Source organism: Ranitomeya variabilis, chromosome 1 (genome assembly GCF_051348905.1).
Source record: "Ranitomeya variabilis isolate aRanVar5 chromosome 1, aRanVar5.hap1, whole genome shotgun sequence".
Taxonomy (NCBI): Eukaryota; Metazoa; Chordata; class Amphibia; order Anura; family Dendrobatidae; genus Ranitomeya; species Ranitomeya variabilis.
In genome coordinates, this window is record NC_135232.1 from 21,997,614 (window position 1) to 22,016,978 (window position 19,365).

Sequence of the window (19,365 nt, forward strand, 5' to 3'; positions counted from 1 at the left end):
GGGTATTGCAGTTTTGCTCCATTCACTTAAAATCCCATTATTTAACTAAAGCAGATCTTAAAACAAGGATCGGTAGACATTAGGCCACAAGGCTCTTGTCTTCCAATTTTTCACTTCAGCATCTTCAACGGAATTTGTCAGTACGTTTTGTTAGGTTACCTGAGTGCAGCACAATGGAGAAGCAGAGACCTGATTCCAGGGATGTATCACTCACTAGACTGTGTGTTGCTTTTTCAATAAAGTTAATCTTTTATCAGCAGATTATCACTACAGGACTACGTGTCTCGTGCCTCCTGGTCTAGCCCCCCCCCCCCCCCCCCCCCCCCCCCACTGATTAGCATGTCAGGGGACAGCCGGGAAAACACACAGATATCCCACTGCTGCCATTAATTTGTCATGAATGAGCAGCCTCCGATCATCGGGACAATCACGCAATTAACTGATGGACGAGCTGCTTTCCCTACTACCAGGCAGGTTATTGTGAACTTCCTAGTAAACGTATAGTATATACACATCCAGTACGGTCACCGCCAAGCTTCTCAATAACCCAAGGAAAACTAGCTGTCATCGCCAATATATTTTACTGGCCGATTAACACCCCCTTCCTGTTAACGTATGGTCTCACGAGGCTTCAGGGATGTGGTTTATAGAGCAAGAGGAACAAAGCTAATACATTGTATATATTTAATCTGAAAAGTAGGCAGTGTTTATAAAAAAAATGAACAAAAGATATTACAAAAGGGGACAAGACAATACAGTATATACAATCACAAAATAAAATGGGGATAACTAAAGAAAATTATTAGACCCGATTTCACAGAAATGGCGCAAATCTTAGCAGAGGGGAGTGTTCTGGTTGAAATATGGAACAATTCTACAGTAAGCTGTATCTCCCAACACTGAACAATGATTATAATTCTGAATCTGATTTTATTAGATAAAGTCACACCCACCTACCTTCCTTTGGTGACCTCAGATGGGGCTGCTCCATAGCAAGCGGCTCTGATACAAAAAAATTATGGAATCCACAACCTTCAGAACATCTGCGACCCTCCCCACCTAGATGTCCCAGGCGGGAGATATTAATGCCATATTTCCCATCATGACTTTATCTTTCTATAGACAGGAAACATGGCATATATATCTTTAATCATCTGGCCAATATTAATTTGGGGCTGATGTGCAGACCATACAGTAATGTAAGGCTACTTTCACACTAGCGTCGTGCACTGCACGTCGCTATGCGTCGTTTGGTTGTAAAAACGCATCCTGCAAAAGTGCTTGCAGGATGCGTTTTTTCACCATTGATTAGCATTAGCGTCGCATTGCGACGCTTTGCCACACGTCGCAACCGTCGTGCGACAGTTGCGCCGTGTTGTGGCGGACCGTCGGCTGCAAAAAACGTTACATGTAACGTTTTTTGCTGCCGACGGACCGCCATTTCCGACCGCGCATGCGCGGCCGGAACTCCACCCCCACCTCCCCGCACCTCACAATGGGGCAGCGGATGTGTGGAAAAACAGCATCCGCTGTACCCGTTGTGCGGCGCAAACAACGCTAGCGTCGGTACGTCAGCCCGACGCTCTGCGACGGGCCGAGTACGACGCTAGTGTGAAAGAAGCCTAAGTAAACGTGTTACATTTGTCACAACGTTGAAAATATGACTCCCATAACTAACAGACCTATGCCTGTCACAAAAACCCCAATATTCATAACTGGCCTTCGATACCAGAGTGTCATATATAATTATTTTAAAGACCAGAAGAGTTATCTCTGGAGGTGATAAATTTGTTGTCTCAACAGCATCTGGTATACACCAGACTCCATGTTTGCTCTCCAGCAGATAACCCTCTCCAATTACCTGTTCACAGCAGGAAACAGGGATTAACTGATCAGGGACTGAAATGAAGCATTAGCTCTTTTTTCACAATACAATGTGCACAGAAAGCTGCCAAGCTGTGGTATGGGCAGGGTTATACACAGCTCAGCATTCAGAGCTCTGCTAGATCTGCAGCAGAGAAAACTGAGATTCCATCAGAACTGTTGCACCCAGTAAACTGATACATTGCTGTAATCAGGGTTTCTGCTCCTACATCATTCCGGTGTCAGCTCTCATAGCAAAATCCTCATGATAATTAAATAAAAAATGAAAACCTCATGTGCTTATCTAAAGGGGGAGGCGATACAAAGAGAAGAGAGGCTTTTTAATACTTTTCCATAATTCAATAGATTATTTCTGGGGTTTGCAAAAAACATGACTATAAGTACTATAAGTGTAAATGAAAATGGTGGCTTTACAGTTTAAACCCTTAATAACTTGTGATGCACATTTTTATCACAGGTCACCAGGGGGTGTATGGCCAGGACTGCTTCGCACACGGCTTATGCCGGGTATCCTGGCACCAATTTGAGTATGAGCTCTTTTCGAGCGATTAAAAGGGAATCTGACATCTACTTTTTCATATATAAAGTATATACTCGATTATAAGCCGACCCGAGTATAAGCAGAGACCTCTACTTTTGCCACAAAAACTGGGAAAACTTAATGACTCAAGTATAAGCCTAGGGTGGGAAATGCAGCAGCTACTGGTAAATTTCAAAAATAAAAATAGATACCAATAAAAGTAAAATTAATTGAGACATCAGTAGGTTACTTGTTTTTGAATATCCATATTGAATCAGGAGCCCCATATAATGCTCCATACAGTTCATGATGGCCCAATACGATGCTCCATAATAAAATATGACCCATAAAATGCTCCATAAAGTTTATGATGGGCCCCATAAGATGCTTCATAGAAAATATTTCTATACGGCACCAGACACTATTTTTGACCTATGTAGGTATAATCACTCATAGATATATTATTTATCCGGAGAACAACGAGTAAATACCAAAAACAAATAATTTAAATATGACAATTGCTTTTATTATTACCAACATAAATTAATTTATATACAAATTAGATACATAGGTCATGATAAAACATGTGAATCACACCAAAGTGTTTAGATATGACACAGGATGGGGCATATCAGACTATAATCATAAATAAATAATGGGGGATCATTAGATGCTTTTAAATAAATATCAACAAATTCACTGGGGACAGTGCATCACAAATTGTGATTGCACTTCCTCCTGCTCATACCAGTGTACTCACACCATGTGCTAGAGACAAAAGATAGATGGTTCAGTTAATCACCTACTGCCAGTGCAGCTTATCCTATGCACACACATGCTGCGATTAACTAATCCCTCATTAGTAAAAGACAATAGTAGCTGTATTTACCCATAATGAGGTCCGATATCCAGCTCCAACCTGTGTCAGGAACCCCAACGCGCGTTTCGCGTATAAAGTATGTCGCTTCCTCAGGGGGCGTGGCTTAAGTGATGGTAAGGTCCGATATAAATAGTACGCCGTTCCGGTCACAAGGCCGTACGGCCACCTATCCACATTCGCGGACAATGCGCACGCGCACGGCGTCTCGTTGCCATATCAACTAAGGTCCTGAACAGACGTCCCCCTATGATCACGTGGGCGGGCCGGCGCCAGGCCTCGCACCTCGCTCACACAGGATGGGCAGTCGGACAAGGGCCAGATGAATGGTATGCTGAGACACAGTGCGTGTTAATGTAAACAAATGCCGCATCAAGGTGTTAAATTGTTCGTGCTGAACAGTGCTAAAAAGTGCTCAGTGCATATTAATCATGAATGACAGGTATAGATCACCATAATCAATGATCTGCCATTCTTATTCATCTATACCTGTGCTAAAAGTGCTCTGTGCATATAAATTTACATATAAAGGGCATAAGCAGCCCATTTTTCCCCTTTCTTTTTTTCCTCATTAAAGTGTTAACCGAGTGCATATAAGGGACATGAACATTTTACAATAAAGTGTTATAAAGTGCATACAGTTAAAATATAAAACGACCATAAGTATCACATCTTACAGATTTTACACTCCACAATTGCTATATATAAATTACAATAACTGTAACAAATGAAACAAATAAGAAAAATAATAATAATAAAAATAAGACAAGGGGAGGGGAAAACAGGGGAAGGGGAAAGAGAATTGCAGCAGTCCAAAGAATCCACATATATTGGACTCCAATCTTTTGTGTGTTATCTTCTGATCGATGGTAGTTATATATTTAATATTCATTTTATTTTTCTCTTTTGCTTCAGAACTCAGAACGTAACTTCAAATGCACCTCCGAAACCGCAGGCCACCACATCAACTGCTCATTCACTTCCCTTCACCATAACACGAACAAAGGTAAGTATACTATAATGGAACAACGCAATAAAATATGATTAAAATTTCATAATCAAAAACAAAACCACACTTAAAATCTGGAAGGTATGTGACAGAGCTATGGAAAAGGGGATATCAAGGCCATGTATATCAAGCTAATTTGATTAATTTGCACTTCGGAGGAGGAATTTAAAGGAACGAAGAGAATCCCTGATTCTCATTTAGACCCATAGGGGTCATCGTTCCAAGGAGAGTTATCCAACGGCATTCCTTTTGTGCAAGAAGACGTTGGATATTACCTCCCCTTATCCCACATTGTACATGTTCAATGCCTTTCACCAAAAACGATTTCGGATTGCATTTGTGATATTGTTGGAAATGGCGTGGAATGGTTTTTAGTTGGGAGGGATCCTCTTCTGTTTCTGCTGCCATAATGTCACGAACATGTTCCCTTGTACGGGTTCCTAAGCGTCTAGAGGTTAAACCTATGTACACTTTGGGACAGCTGCATCTCGCATAATATATGACTTGTGTTGTATTGCACGTAATGTGCTGTTTTATTAAAAAATTCTTTTTTCCATCAGTAGATTGAAAATCTACTGCCCGACATATATTCTTGCAAGAGATGCAGCCTCCACATGGGAAACATCCTGACGGACAACCACTAGAGCCAAAAACATTTCTGTTAATTGACGGCAAGTAATGGCTAGATACCAAAATATCTCTCAGATTTTTACTTCTCCTCGATGTCATCATAGGATGTTGAGGCAGGATTTTGGACAATGTGGGGTCAGTTTTTAGGACATCCCAATGTCTGCTGAGGCACTCTCTCATGGAGGTCCACTCCCCATTAAAAGTTGATATAAAACGGACATCTTCCTCTTTGTTGTCCTTATTCCTCTGTCTGGGGTACAGCAAAGCATCACGAGATTGAGATTTTGCTCGCAAATAGCCCTTTTTGATGCATCTATTGCTGTAACCCCGTTCCTTGAATCTCTCACGGAGATCCAAGGCCTGATTTTCAAACTTGGATTCAGAGGAGCAGATCCGCCTCATCCTGAGGTGCTGCCCAACCGGGATGGCCCTAATAGTGCTATGGGGATGACTTGAGCTGGCGTGCAACAATGAGTTCACTGAGGTGGACTTCCTGTACACATCTGTCTGCAAGTATCCTTGTCCATCCACCTCCACTTTGATATCCAGGAAGTCGACCCCAGCTTTGCTCACGCTGTATGTCAATTTGATATTGAATCTGTTGTCATTCAACTGATGCATAAATTCATGCAGGTCCTGTTCGGATCCCTGCCAAATTATAAATAAATCATCTATGTAACGCAGCCAGCACTGCACATGGTCCGCGGCCCGAGCACCCCCCCCACCAAATATCTCCCTTTCCCAGTATCCAAGGAAGAGATTAGCGAATGGATTGGAGGCGGTCCGCTTCTTCCTGGGGTCCGGCAACCTGGATGGTCCTATGTGTGAATTGATTATGGAACTGTTGTCATTCATCCTAACCAAAAATTTTTTTGTGTTCAAAGATGTTTTTTACTTACAGCAGTGCGGCACTGCCATGGGCGCGGCCTGTGCGCCCTCCTTCGCTAATCTCTTCCTTGGATACTGGGAAAGGGAGATATTTGGTGGGGGGGGTGCTCGGGCCGCGGACCATGTGCAGTGCTGGCTGCGTTACATAGATGATTTATTTATAATTTGGCAGGGATCCGAACAGGACCTGCATGAATTTATGCATCAGTTGAATGACAACAGATTCAATATCAAATTGACATACAGCGTGAGCAAAGCTGGGGTCGACTTCCTGGATATCAAAGTGGAGGTGGATGGACAAGGATACTTGCAGACAGATGTGTACAGGAAGTCCACCTCAGTGAACTCATTGTTGCACGCCAGCTCAAGTCATCCCCATAGCACTATTAGGGCCATCCCGGTTGGGCAGCACCTCAGGATGAGGCGGATCTGCTCCTCTGAATCCAAGTTTGAAAATCAGGCCTTGGATCTCCGTGAGAGATTCAAGGAACGGGGTTACAGCAATAGATGCATCAAAAAGGGCTATTTGCGAGCAAAATCTCAATCTCGTGATGCTTTGCTGTACCCCAGACAGAGGAATAAGGACAACAAAGAGGAAGATGTCCGTTTTATATCAACTTTTAATGGGGAGTGGACCTCCATGAGAGAGTGCCTCAGCAGACATTGGGATGTCCTAAAAACTGACCCCACATTGTCCAAAATCCTGCCTCAACATCCTATGATGACATCGAGGAGAAGTAAAAATCTGAGAGATATTTTGGTATCTAGCCATTACTTGCCGTCAATTAACAGAAATGTTTTTGGCTCTAGTGGTTGTCCGTCAGGATGTTTCCCATGTGGAGGCTGCATCTCTTGCAAGAATATATGTCGGGCAGTAGATTTTCAATCTACTGATGGAAAAAAGAATTTTTTAATAAAACAGCACATTACGTGCAATACAACACAAGTCATATATTATGCGAGATGCAGCTGTCCCAAAGTGTACATAGGTTTAACCTCTAGACGCTTAGGAACCCGTACAAGGGAACATGTTCGTGACATTATGGCAGCAGAAACAGAAGAGGATCCCTCCCAACTAAAAACCATTCCACGCCATTTCCAACAATATCACAAATGCAATCCGAAATCGTTTTTGGTGAAAGGCATTGAACATGTACAATGTGGGATAAGGGGAGGTAATATCCAACGTCTTCTTGCACAAAAGGAATGCCGTTGGATAACTCTCCTTGGAACGATGACCCCTATGGGTCTAAATGAGAATCAGGGATTCTCTTCGTTCCTTTAAATTCCTCCTCCGAAGTGCAAATTAATCAAATTAGCTTGATATACATGGCCTTGATATCCCCTTTTCCATAGCTCTGTCACATACCTTCCAGATTTTAAGTGTGGTTTTGTTTTTGATTATGAAATTTTAATCATATTTTATTGCGTTGTTCCATTATAGTATACTTACCTTTGTTCGTGTTATGGTGAAGGGAAGTGAATGAGCAGTTGATGTGGTGGCCTGCGGTTTCGGAGGTGCATTTGAAGTTACGTTCTGAGTTCTGAAGCAAAAGAGAAAAATAAAATGAATATTAAATATATAACTACCATCGATCAGAAGATAACACACAAAAGATTGGAGTCCAATATATGTGGATTCTTTGGACTGCTGCAATTCTCTTTCCCCTTCCCCTGTTTTCCCCTCCCCTTGTCTTATTTTTATTATTATTATTTTTCTTATTTGTTTCATTTGTTACAGTTATTGTAATTTATATATAGCAATTGTGGAGTGTAAAATCTGTAAGATGTGATACTTATGGTCGTTTTATATTTTAACTGTATGCACTTTATAACACTTTATTGTAAAATGTTCATGTCCCTTATATGCACTCGGTTAACACTTTAATGAGGAAAAAAAGAAAGGGGAAAAATGGGCTGCTTATGCCCTTTATATGTAAATTTATATGCACAGAGCACTTTTAGCACAGGTATAGATGAATAAGAATGGCAGATCATTGATTATGGTGATCTATACCTGTCATTCATGATTAATATGCACTGAGCACTTTTTAGCACTGTTCAGCACGAACAATTTAACACCTTGATGCGGCATTTGTTTACATTAACACGCACTGTGTCTCAGCATACCATTCATCTGGCCCTTGTCCGACTGCCCATCCTGTGTGAGCGAGGTGCGAGGCCTGGCGCCGGCCCGCCCACGTGATCATAGGGGGACGTCTGTTCAGGACCTTAGTTGATATGGCAACGAGACGCCGTGCGCGTGCGCATTGTCCGCGAATGTGGATAGGTGGCCGTACGGCCTTGTGACCGGAACGGCGTACTATTTATATCGGACCTTACCATCACTTAAGCCACGCCCCCTGAGGAAGCGACATACTTTATACGCGAAACGCGCGTTGGGGTTCCTGACACAGGTTGGAGCTGGATATCGGACCTCATTATGGGTAAATACAGCTACTATTGTCTTTTACTAATGAGGGATTAGTTAATCGCAGCATGTGTGTGCATAGGATAAGCTGCACTGGCAGTAGGTGATTAACTGAACCATCTATCTTTTGTCTCTAGCACATGGTGTGAGTACACTGGTATGAGCAGGAGGAAGTGCAATCACAATTTGTGATGCACTGTCCCCAGTGAATTTGTTGATATTTATTTAAAAGCATCTAATGATCCCCCATTATTTATTTATGATTATAGTCTGATATGCCCCATCCTGTGTCATATCTAAACACTTTGGTGTGATTCACATGTTTTATCATGACCTATGTATCTAATTTGTATATAAATTAATTTATGTTGGTAATAATAAAAGCAATTGTCATATTTAAATTATTTGTTTTTGGTATTTACTCGTTGTTCTCCGGATAAATAATTCATAGAAAATATGCCCATACAATGCTACATAGGTTGATTATGGCCCCATAAGATGCTCCATAGATAATGTGCCCCATACAATGCTGCATAGATTGATTATGGCCCCATAAGATGCTCCATAGATAATGTGCCCCATATATTGCTGCATAGATTGATTATGGCCCCATAAGAAGCTCCATAGGTAATGTGCCCCATATATTGCTGCATAGATTGATTATGGCCCCATAAGATGCTCCATAGAAACATTTGCCCCATAGCCGGCTGCTGTGATAAAAAAAAAATCACATACTCACCTCTTGTCCTGAGCAGGCCCCCGGCACTTGCAATATTCACCTGTCCGCGTTCCACCGCTGGGCACCGCTGTGTCTTCCGCGTGGAACACGGACAGGTGAATATCGCGCAGTACTCACCCTCCAGTCCCCATTATACTCACCTGCTCCCGGCGCGGTGCCTGGCAGCTTCTCACTGACAGGTGATCTTCGGCGCCCGCAGCTTCTTCCTGTGTTCAGTGGTTACATTGTACCGCTCATTAAAGTAATGAATATGCGTCCATATTCATTACGTTAATGAGCAGTACCACGTGACCGCTAAACACAGGAAGAAGCTGCGGGCGCTGGAGAAGCAGGAAAGTGCAGAGACGCGTCGGGAGCAGGTAAGTATGATTTGACAGCTGCCACTCCCCTCCCCCCGCCGACCCCCTGAGACAATGACTCGAGTATAAGCCGAGAGAAGCACTTTCAGCCCCCCAAAAATGGGCTGAAAATCTCGGCTTATACTCAAGTATATATGGCAAGCTGCGGCCACCTTCAGGGGCTTATCTACAGTATTCTGTAATGCTGTGGATAAGCCCCTGATGTAACCTGAAAGATAAGAAAAACAAGTTAATTATACTCACCTGGGGGGGCGTAGCCTGCGCAGGAGCCACGACAGGAAGCAAGGAAGTGGACGTCATTGCATGAAGATGGGAGGCGCCGGACCCGGACCGCGACTCCCATAGGTCCTGGACTGCCCCTGGGTGAGTATAATCTAACTTGTTTTTCTTATCTTTCAGGTTACATCAGGGGCTTATTTACAGCCTTACAGAATGCTGTAGATAAGCCCCTGATGTTGGCCAAAGCTTATATACGAAAACGTAGGTGACATATTCCCTTTAAGATAATTTACTAGCTATCCTCCCTTCTGTAGCCTGACCAGCTGCACATAGACAATTCAGGGAGGAAGGTGCAATGGAAGAACATTTGGGCAGTTTATTGACTGTGAAAATCCGTCAGCATGCTCAGATAACAGCTATCAGCCGGAACATGCAGAAAGTAACCACTTATAAATACGCATGTTTGTTTAAAAATAGCATAATTTTATTTAAACATTAATAAAAACACATATAGCTCAAGTAGAAACAACAAGATGCCTCTTGTGTAAGGGAGGCTTGCCAAAGAACATCGGTAAAGAATAAAGCAAAAAGTAACATAAATCGCAACAACTGGACTGTATCAATCAATGGAAACAATAGGTTCAAATACTAAAAAATCCCAAGTTTAGATACGTAATATCACCCTAGACCCACTGTCATATATTCATTCAAATCAAAAACCTATATTTATGTGCCTAGTAGATAAATATACAGTGATCCCAGCAACTATGAGCCAGTATAGGTAAGGTGCATAGAGAGTTTTTTTGGGGTCAGTATTTACCTATTTGTAGCGAAATCCAGCGTTAGAAAGGAGCGATATGGCCGTGCCTCCCTCCACCCCAACGCACGTTTCGTAATGCCTGAAGAAGGCTTATAAATGTTTAAATACAATTATGCTATTTTTAAACAAACATATGGATTTATAAGTGGTTATTTTCTGCATGTTCCGGCTGATAGCTGTTATCTGAGCATGCTGACGGATTTTCTCTGATAGTGTTTTGACCACACACTTATAATTTGGGACTTGATTTTGATAATTATAAGTTTATTGACTGTACCTTGAGAAATGAGGAGGTGAAGATGTCTATAGAAGAAGGAGGGACAGAGGATAGAGGTAGCAGGACATCCTATTTCCAGCTCTGAAGCACGTTTCTGCCAAGATGGCACTGCCCAGGGGGAACAGGATGTGAGGTAAAAGCATAGGAGGAGTTAGAGAAAAAAGCAGATACATAAACCTATTATAACAATGCCCAACAGATGGCAACAACAGCATACAAAACTCTGCAAAAAGCATGACTGTACAAAATGACTACAAGCACAATGTATTGTACTAAGTAAATGTGTCACGCACTACACGCGGGGAGGTTTAGCGCCTCTCATCTTCTTACGATCGCCGCTCTCCTGCTTGCTTTGTGTGGATGACGCAACCTTGCATCATCCACACAGGCTCCCCCGCATCACGCTCCTGCACAGGCATACTTCTGTCCTGCTGAGAGAGGAGCAAAGTACTGCAGGGCGCAGGTGCCAGGGTTCTTTGACCTATTTTGCTCTGTCCTCAACAGGTCAGAGAAGTATGCGCGATGTCGGGGAGCCTGTGTGAATGATTAGGGTCACGTCATCCACATGAAGCAAGCAGGAAGCCGGCGATTGTAAAAAGATGGGAGGCGCTGGACCAAGAAGAGTGACACCGATCGAACTGGAGCGCCCCACAGGTGAGTATAATAAAAGTTATGTTTCTTCTCTTTCAGGTCAGGTTGGGGGCAGATATACAGCATTATAGAATGCTGTATATCAGTCCTGAAAGGTGACGGACGCATCTTATATCGGCCAAACCTAGTGAAAGGTTCCTTTTACAGAAGTCGTGAAAAAAGTTCTAGGTAACAAGAAAGATCCACAATTTAAATCCATCGAGGAGAATATGCTGAAAGGTTTCAAAGCCTTGTTGTCATAACTCTGTTGTCGCGATATCCCGGGCCCAGGGGCTCCTTCCCTCTCCCTAGTGCTAGGGGTGCCCTAGCTATCCCCGAATTACTTCTAATGGTGAAGACGCCGGGGCCACGTACCTTGCTGAGCTCCTGAATACGCCCTTAATCTGTTCCCTCCCACTCCCAGGGAAGTGGGGAGTAGTAGTGTATGTAAATACATAAACCAGACTAACAAGGGAATACAAATAGTCTTAAAGGAAAATACCAATCACACAAATATGCACTCACAAACAACACCGGGGAGTGAAGGAAGGAAAAAAACAAATAGGAGAAGAAAAAGATATGCACACAATCGAATAACCAAGCAACAGTCTTTAGATGAACACTACAAACACCTCCTCAAACAACTACTCCAGCTACAGAGCCATAAAGCAAGAAACTAACACTGGCATCGCTGATAGCCAAAGGCAAGTATATAAAGAAAAGGAGAGTTGCCAATACTGAACAGCTGAGACCATCAAGCTCTAAAAGCTCACAGCTGAACAGTTTAGCCCCTGTATTGCTAGCAGAAACCTGCTCCGTTTAATATGATGGTAAGGTAATTTTAATCAGTGCGGTAAATCAGACGCTGCAGTCTTCTGGCACCTCTCTGTCATGGTAAACCTAAGACAATACCCCTCCTTCTAAGAGGGACCTCCGGGACCTCAGGGCCGATTCTATATGGGTGTGCAGCATGAAAGGAACGGATCAACCTGACAGCACTGACATCAAATGCTGGTACCTACATTCTCTCTTCAGGACCGTAACCCTTCCAGTGTACTAGATACTGACGAGACCGACAACTCAATCAAGAATCAATGATCTTAGCAATCTGAAATTCCAAATTTCCATCAACAATGACCGGACATGAAGGTGGTGGTGATAGTTCAGAGTAGGACGCAACATATTTTTTTGGTAGAGCCCAGTGAAACACATGAATTTTAAAAGTAGGTGGCAATTCAAGGGGGAATGATACAGGATTGACGATGGCCACAATCTTATAAGAACTTATGATCCTGGGACCGAGTTTCCAAGAAGGGACCTTCAACTTAATGTTCCTCGAGGGCAACCATACCAAATCACCAACGCACAAGTCTGGACCCACCCAACATCTCCAATCGGCCACACTCTTATATTTAGACACCATATTATTCAAATTATTAAGAACCTCTTGCCATACACACTTAATAGATGAAAACCGTTCCTCTTCAGGTATTCCTGAAGAATGATTCCTATTAGCTGAACTGAGGATGAAACCTGCATGCCCTGAAGAACCGGAACTTACCAGTAGACTCATGACAATGGTTATTCACCACGAATTCAGCTAGAGGTAAGTAACCCAATCCTCCTGATTCTCAGACACAAAACACCTAAATCTTGAGATTATGGTTAACATGTTCAGTTTGTCCATTAGACTGTGGATAAAAGGCTGATGAATACGACAGATGGATCCCCAAAGGAGCGGTGAGTGCTTTCCAAAATTTCGAAATAAATTGCACCCATCGGTCAGAAATAATATCGGTAGGCATTCCATGTAATTTTATTACTTCATTGATGAAAATTTGCGCCAAGGTCTTGGCGTTAGGTAAAGTGGATAGTGCAATTACATGAGACATCTTGCTGAACCTGTCCACCACCACCAAAATAACTGTATTACCTGCAGGTACAGGTAGACTGGTGATGAAATCCACTGATAAGCGAGTCCAAAGTCTACTGGAAACTGCCAATGGCTTGATAGAGCCAGATGGACGAGCATGAAAGGTCTTAGAATGCGCAGAAACACTACAAACATACTAATGCACCCCAGACCACCATAAACACCGAGTAAGGAGATCTGTGGTAGCTTTACTACTCGGGTGTCCGGCAAAGACCGAATCATAATGTCCACTTATAACTTTGAGATGGAGATTCAAAGGTACAAACAGTTTACCTAATGGACAGGCAGCAGGGGTGTCCCTGCCTCTACCACCTCTTTGTCAAGATCAGACCTTATAGAAGCTATAACTACCCCTTTCTGTGGTTGAAAAGCCGGTTGACAATTATCTCGACCCCCCCAGGAAAACATTAGGACAAGGCATCCACCTTAATATTCTTATTCCTTAAACTATATGTCACAAAAAATTGAATCTGGTGAAGAATAAGGATCACCTTGCCTTATGATCAGCGATTACCATGACTGGATGAACTGCCCCTTCCAGAAAATGACGCCATTCTTCAAAAACCCACTTAATTACCAAGAGTTCGCTTTTACCAATGACATAGTTTTCATCCGCAGATAACATTTTCTTAGTAAAATAAGCACATGGACGCCATTTACTAGGAGTTAACTGCGCCCTGTGACAATACAGGCCTCACCTCCACTTCAGAAGCGTCAACTTCTACAATAAATGGCTAAGTGACATCAGGCTGTATAAGGATTGGTGCAGAAGCAACATATCTCTTAAAGGTATCAAAAGCTTCCCTGGCTTGGTATAAGAGTGGACAGCATGTGTCCAAGATGCGGGAAAAACAATGCTCACCTAATAACATGATGTAGGAGTGTGTAAACATTGGGAATTATTGGAAAGGGCTAGTTGACTTGATAAAATCTGTGTTCGGAATCCATATATCGTTGGAACCCAGAATCTGCTTACCGTACTTGGTCTGTGTGTGGGGGGGCTGGATTCAGATTCACCTATATCTATAGCTATCTCCCGAGTGCTATTTCAAACTAGAAAACTATTAGAAATACACTGGATAGAGAAATCCTGCCCAAAGATAGAAGAATTGAAATCCAAACTAAATAATGTCTTATGTGTGGAAAGTGGAAAATATATTTAAAGAAACACCCTAAAAAAATTCATAAACATATGGGAACAATAGTTAACTACTGTGGGGATTGCATCGGAAAGCCTTCTCAGAAACACTATGATAGACCGTCTGTACCTTTCCCTGTCATAAACCTGTAAAATCTCCTAACTCATCTCAGATCCCTGACTCACATACCCAAAGTGTTAGATTTTGGTTCTGGGAAACAAAAGGGTCCTAGATAACTATACATAAATGGATTCTCAGTATTTTGGTGTCAGATTGTATTTATTTATATCTGTATTCTCGTATGTAAACAGTAGTAAGCGAATGATAATACCTATGATGAACGTTAATATGAAGCATTTTTTATTTATTTTGTAATAGAGTATATGTTTTTTTTTTTTTTATATGTGTGTTTGTTCTATTTAGTTTTGATTGTTTCTAAAAACAAAATCAAAATCTGAATATATCTTAAAATTCAAATGATCTGATTGAAAAGATTCCCTGGCTGGACCATTTGGAAAAATCTGTCCCTTTCCTGGTCATATCTGTCAGAGGTTTAACCACTATTGAAATGTTTTTGATGAATTTACAATAGCAGTTGGCGAAACCGAAAACCTTTGTAACACCTTTAGGTCCTCAGGGTGATCACAATCCAGTACTGCCCAAACTTTGGCCGGATCCATGCGAAAACCGGTGGACGATAAAAAAATAATCCAGAAACGGGATCTCCTGAACAGAAGACATGCATTTGTCTGGTTTGTCAAATAATTTATTGTCTCTGAGTATTTGGTAGACCTGCCTGACATGTACCGGACGTGATTAGCAGTCAGGAGAATAAATCAATATGTCATCAAGGTCACAACAAAACTACCTGCCAGGTGACTAAAAATGTCATTAACAAAGTGTTGAAAAATGACCGTAGCATTAGGCAACCCAAATGGCATCACAAGATTTTCATAGTGTTCCTCAGTTGTATTGAAGGCTGTCTTCCACTCATGCCCCTCCTTTATGCGAATGAGATTAAATATAGAAGCTCTCAACTGAACAGTTGAACCCCTGCACTGCTAGCAGCAACCTGCACTATTTAATATGTTGGTGGGGTGCTTCTAATCAGTGCAGGAGTTTTGGAAATCAGACGCTGCGGTCTTCTATCACCTCTCTGTTGCAGTAAGGCTATGTTCATATTAGCCTTGTGCGATGCAGCGTCGGGCACCGCTGCGGCGACGCATGCGTCATGCGCCCCTATATTTAACATGGGGGCGCATGGACATGCGTTGCACTTGCGTTTTGTGACGCATGCGTCACTGCTGCGCACGCGTCAGGGCGCAGAGGACGCAGCAAGTTGCATTTTTTGTGCGTCCAAAATCAAGCAAAAAAAGGACGCATGCGTCACAAAACAATGCGTTTTGCATGCGTTGTGCGTTGCGTCGCCGATGCGTCGCCGACGCAACACACAACAATGCAAATGTGAACGTAGCCTAAACTTGTGACACTCGGGTTGTCTGATGAATTTAAAGTTACATTTTTCACATTCCCATTTGGACTACTTTCCTGAAAACCTTGGTGCTGTTAGCAAAGAGCAACAAGAAAAATTTCATCAGGACATAAAGGAGATGGAACGTCAATACCAAGGTACAGTGGGGGAAAAAAGGATTTAGTCAGCCACCAATCTCCTACATAAAAAGATGAGAGAGGCCTGTAATTGATATCATAGGTAGACCACAACTATGAGAGTCAAAATGAGAAAACAAATCCAGAAAATCACCTTGTCTGATTTGGTAAGATTTATTTTGCAAATTATGGCGGAAAATAAATATTTGGTCACTAAAAAAATGCAAGATTTCTGGCTCTCACAGATCTGCAACTTCTTCTTTAAGAGGCTCCTCTGTCCTCCTCTCATTACCTGAAGTAATGGCTCCTGTTTGAACTTGTTATCAGTATAAAAGACACCTGTCTTCAACCTCAAACAGTCACACTTCAAACTCCCTTGTGGTGAAGACCAAACAGCTGTCGAAGGACACCAGAAATAAAATTGTAGCCCTGCACCAGGCTGGGAAGACTGAATCTGCAATAGGCAAGCAGCTTGGTGTGATGAAATCAACTGTGGGAGCAATAAGAAAATGGAAAACATACAAGACCACTGATAATCACCCTCGATCTGGGGCTCCACACAATATCTCACGCCGTGGGGTCAAAATGATCAAAAGAACGGTGAGCAAAAATCCCAGAACCACACAGGGGGACCTAGTGAATGACCTGTATAGAGCTGGGACCACCATAACAAAGGCTACCATCAGTAACACACTACGCCGCCAGGGACTCAGTTCCTGTAGTGCCAGACATGTCCCCCTGCTTAAGCCAGTACATGTCTGGGCCCGTCTGAAGTTTGCTAGAGAGCATTTGGATTATGCAGAAAAGTACTGGGAGAATGTCATATGGTCTATGAAACTAAAGTAGAACTGTTTGGTAGAAACAAAAGTCGTTGTGTTTGGGGGAGACAGAATGCTGAGTTGCATCCAAAGAACACCATACCTACTGTGAAGAAGGGGGGTTGCAGCATCATGCTTTGGGGCTGTTTCTCTACAAAGGGACCAGGACAACTGATCCGTGTACATGAAAGAATGAATGGGGCCATGTATCGTGAGATTTTGAGTACAAACCTCCTTCCATCAGCAAGGGCATTGAAGATGAAACGTGGATGGGTCATTCTGCATGATAATGATCCCAAGCACACCGCCAGGGCAACGAAGGAGTATATGAAGGTCCTGGAGTGGCCTAGCCAGTCTCCAGATCTCAACCCCAAAGAAAACCTTTGGAGGGAGTTGAAAGTCCGTGTTGCCCAGCGACAGGCCCAAAACACCACTGCTCTAGAGGAGATCTGCATGGAGGAATGGGCCAACATACCACCAACAGTGTGTGCCAACCTTGTGAAGACTTACAGAAAATGTTTGACCTCTGTCATTGCCAACAAAGGATATATAACAAAATATTGAGATGAACTTTTGTTAATGACCAAATACTTATTTTCCACCATAATTTGAAAAATTAATCTTACCAAATCAGACAAAGTGATTTTCTGGATTTGTTTTCTCCTTTTGACTCTCATAGTTGTGGTCTACCTATGATGTCAATTACAGGCCGCTCTCATCTTTCTAAGTGCGAGAACTTGCACAATTGGTGGCTGACTAAATACTTTTTTCCCCACTGTAGCTGGAGTGCGAACATGATGGGAGACTACTGCTGGATGCTTCACAGAGAAGATCCACAGGCCTTCTATAAGAACAAAGGTATCAAAAGAAACTTTGAAAGGAAAGGAAACGGCGCAACAATTAATTTCCAATAAAGTTACAGAATGAATGTTCAATACATTTTTATATGTAACTAGATGGTGGCTCGATTCTAACGCATCGGGTATTTTGGAATATGTATGTTGTTTATTTATGAAGATTTAAGAATAGTGCAATGAATACTTCACGGCTGGACTGCGTCTGTCGCTGATTGGTCACGCCCGGCCGGGCGCGACCAATCAACGAAGTGGTGTTTAAATCCCGTGCCAATATCGCTGATTGGTCGCGGCCGGTGATCAGTTTTTTATGGCATATACTCTATAAGGGTGAGGAGTCAGCAACAAAAATGTACAACCAAGAACATATTTCCCACATTAGAGAACATTGCGATGAACAAAAAAAAAACAAATTTTCTGTCCCAAAAGAAAGTGAGCATGCTGCAAATACTACTTCTTATTTATATCAAAGATCATGTCCTGCACAATCAACAGATGTAATGGCTTTAGCAAAACAATCCTGTAGAAACCTACAAGTAAAATTCATTACTTTTCTAGGACCAGGCATACTATCAGGACATAATGGATTATATCTAAGAAGTGATACTGAACTTTCATAAGGACGGTTAGGTTTGTCAACTGTGATAATGACGGTCTCAAGTATTATAAACGCACAACTTGTGTTGTCATCTATAACAATAACACATTTCAATTCAGCTGTTGAATTTTCTGCCTCATTCTGCAGTCACTACTCACCTGGGCGGTTATCTGTAGGGGTCTCCTCTATACACCGCTGATCACTCATCACATTAGGGGTCTCCTCTTTACACCGCTGATCGCCCCTCACATTAGGGGTCTTCTCTTTACACCGCTGATCACTCATCACATTAGGGGTCTCCTCTTTACACCGCTGATCGCCCCTCACATTTCTCTCTGGACCATTAATATTGTTCAGATCTTTATCCAGATCCAAAATCTGAAAAACAAATATTGTAAAAGATCGGAGAAGTCCCCGGGAATAATAGTGAGAAGATCCGGACATGTGATGTCTGTGGTCAGCTGTGATCCTGCCGTCTCCACCGCTCTCATTACATTGACCTTATTCACAAACTGAGGTTGACTCTGACACATGGTAAGGTTTTTAATATTAGACAGAGTAGGATCGTCCCGATCAGGGCACCTTGTCGACAGTGGGATGGCTTTTATGCTATTTTTGATCAAAAACAGTATTACTTAAAACCCTGTATTATTTAAACACACTTTTGCTTTTTACTTATTTACTTACAGCAGGGTTTTTGCTCATTTTATCTCTTGTAGGTTCTGTATGCTTTATGGCCATTGTGAACAAGAGTTTATGTGCTGCATGTATACAAACTCAAACCAAATCAATTTTTGTGTTTTCACTCTCATTACACAAGTATAAAACATATAATACTGGAGGAGAAAACAAGACTGAACACAAGGACGTCACAGCCGTCTACACATCATAGGGAGATCTCCACCTACCTGATGGTCCTGTGGAGGAGGAGGAGCGGGATATCTCTCTGGGGTTGTCCTCTGACTGGAGAGAACTGAGGAGACACAGACAGGACTGACATCATTATTACATACAGAGAATTATAGGCCGTGTGTATTTAGTCCTGTCTATTACCTGGTGATGTGCGGGGCCGGTGCTCCTCCATCATCACCTCCTGGTACCGATCCTTGTGTCCTTCTAGATACTTCCACTC

General features: G+C 42.4%; 2 protein-coding genes across 4 annotated transcripts in view; one reads left to right on the top strand and one right to left on the bottom strand.

Moving 5' to 3' along the window:
* The window catches only part of LOC143802809 (uncharacterized), a 410,869-nt gene that overhangs the window by 208,923 nt on the left and 182,581 nt on the right, over positions 1–19,365 (top strand). The window lies entirely within an intron of this gene.
* Positions 1–19,365, bottom strand: part of LOC143802984 (uncharacterized) — a 143,031-nt gene that overhangs the window by 3,508 nt on the left and 120,158 nt on the right. Inside the window, exons 6-7 of the mRNA XM_077281373.1 lie at positions 18,392–18,611; positions 10,654–10,761 (exon numbers count right to left, since the gene is read on the bottom strand). Of these exons, the coding sequence (XP_077137488.1) occupies positions 10,654–10,761; positions 18,392–18,611 (328 nt within the window). The remainder of the gene's footprint in view (positions 1–10,653; positions 10,762–18,391; positions 18,612–19,365) is intronic.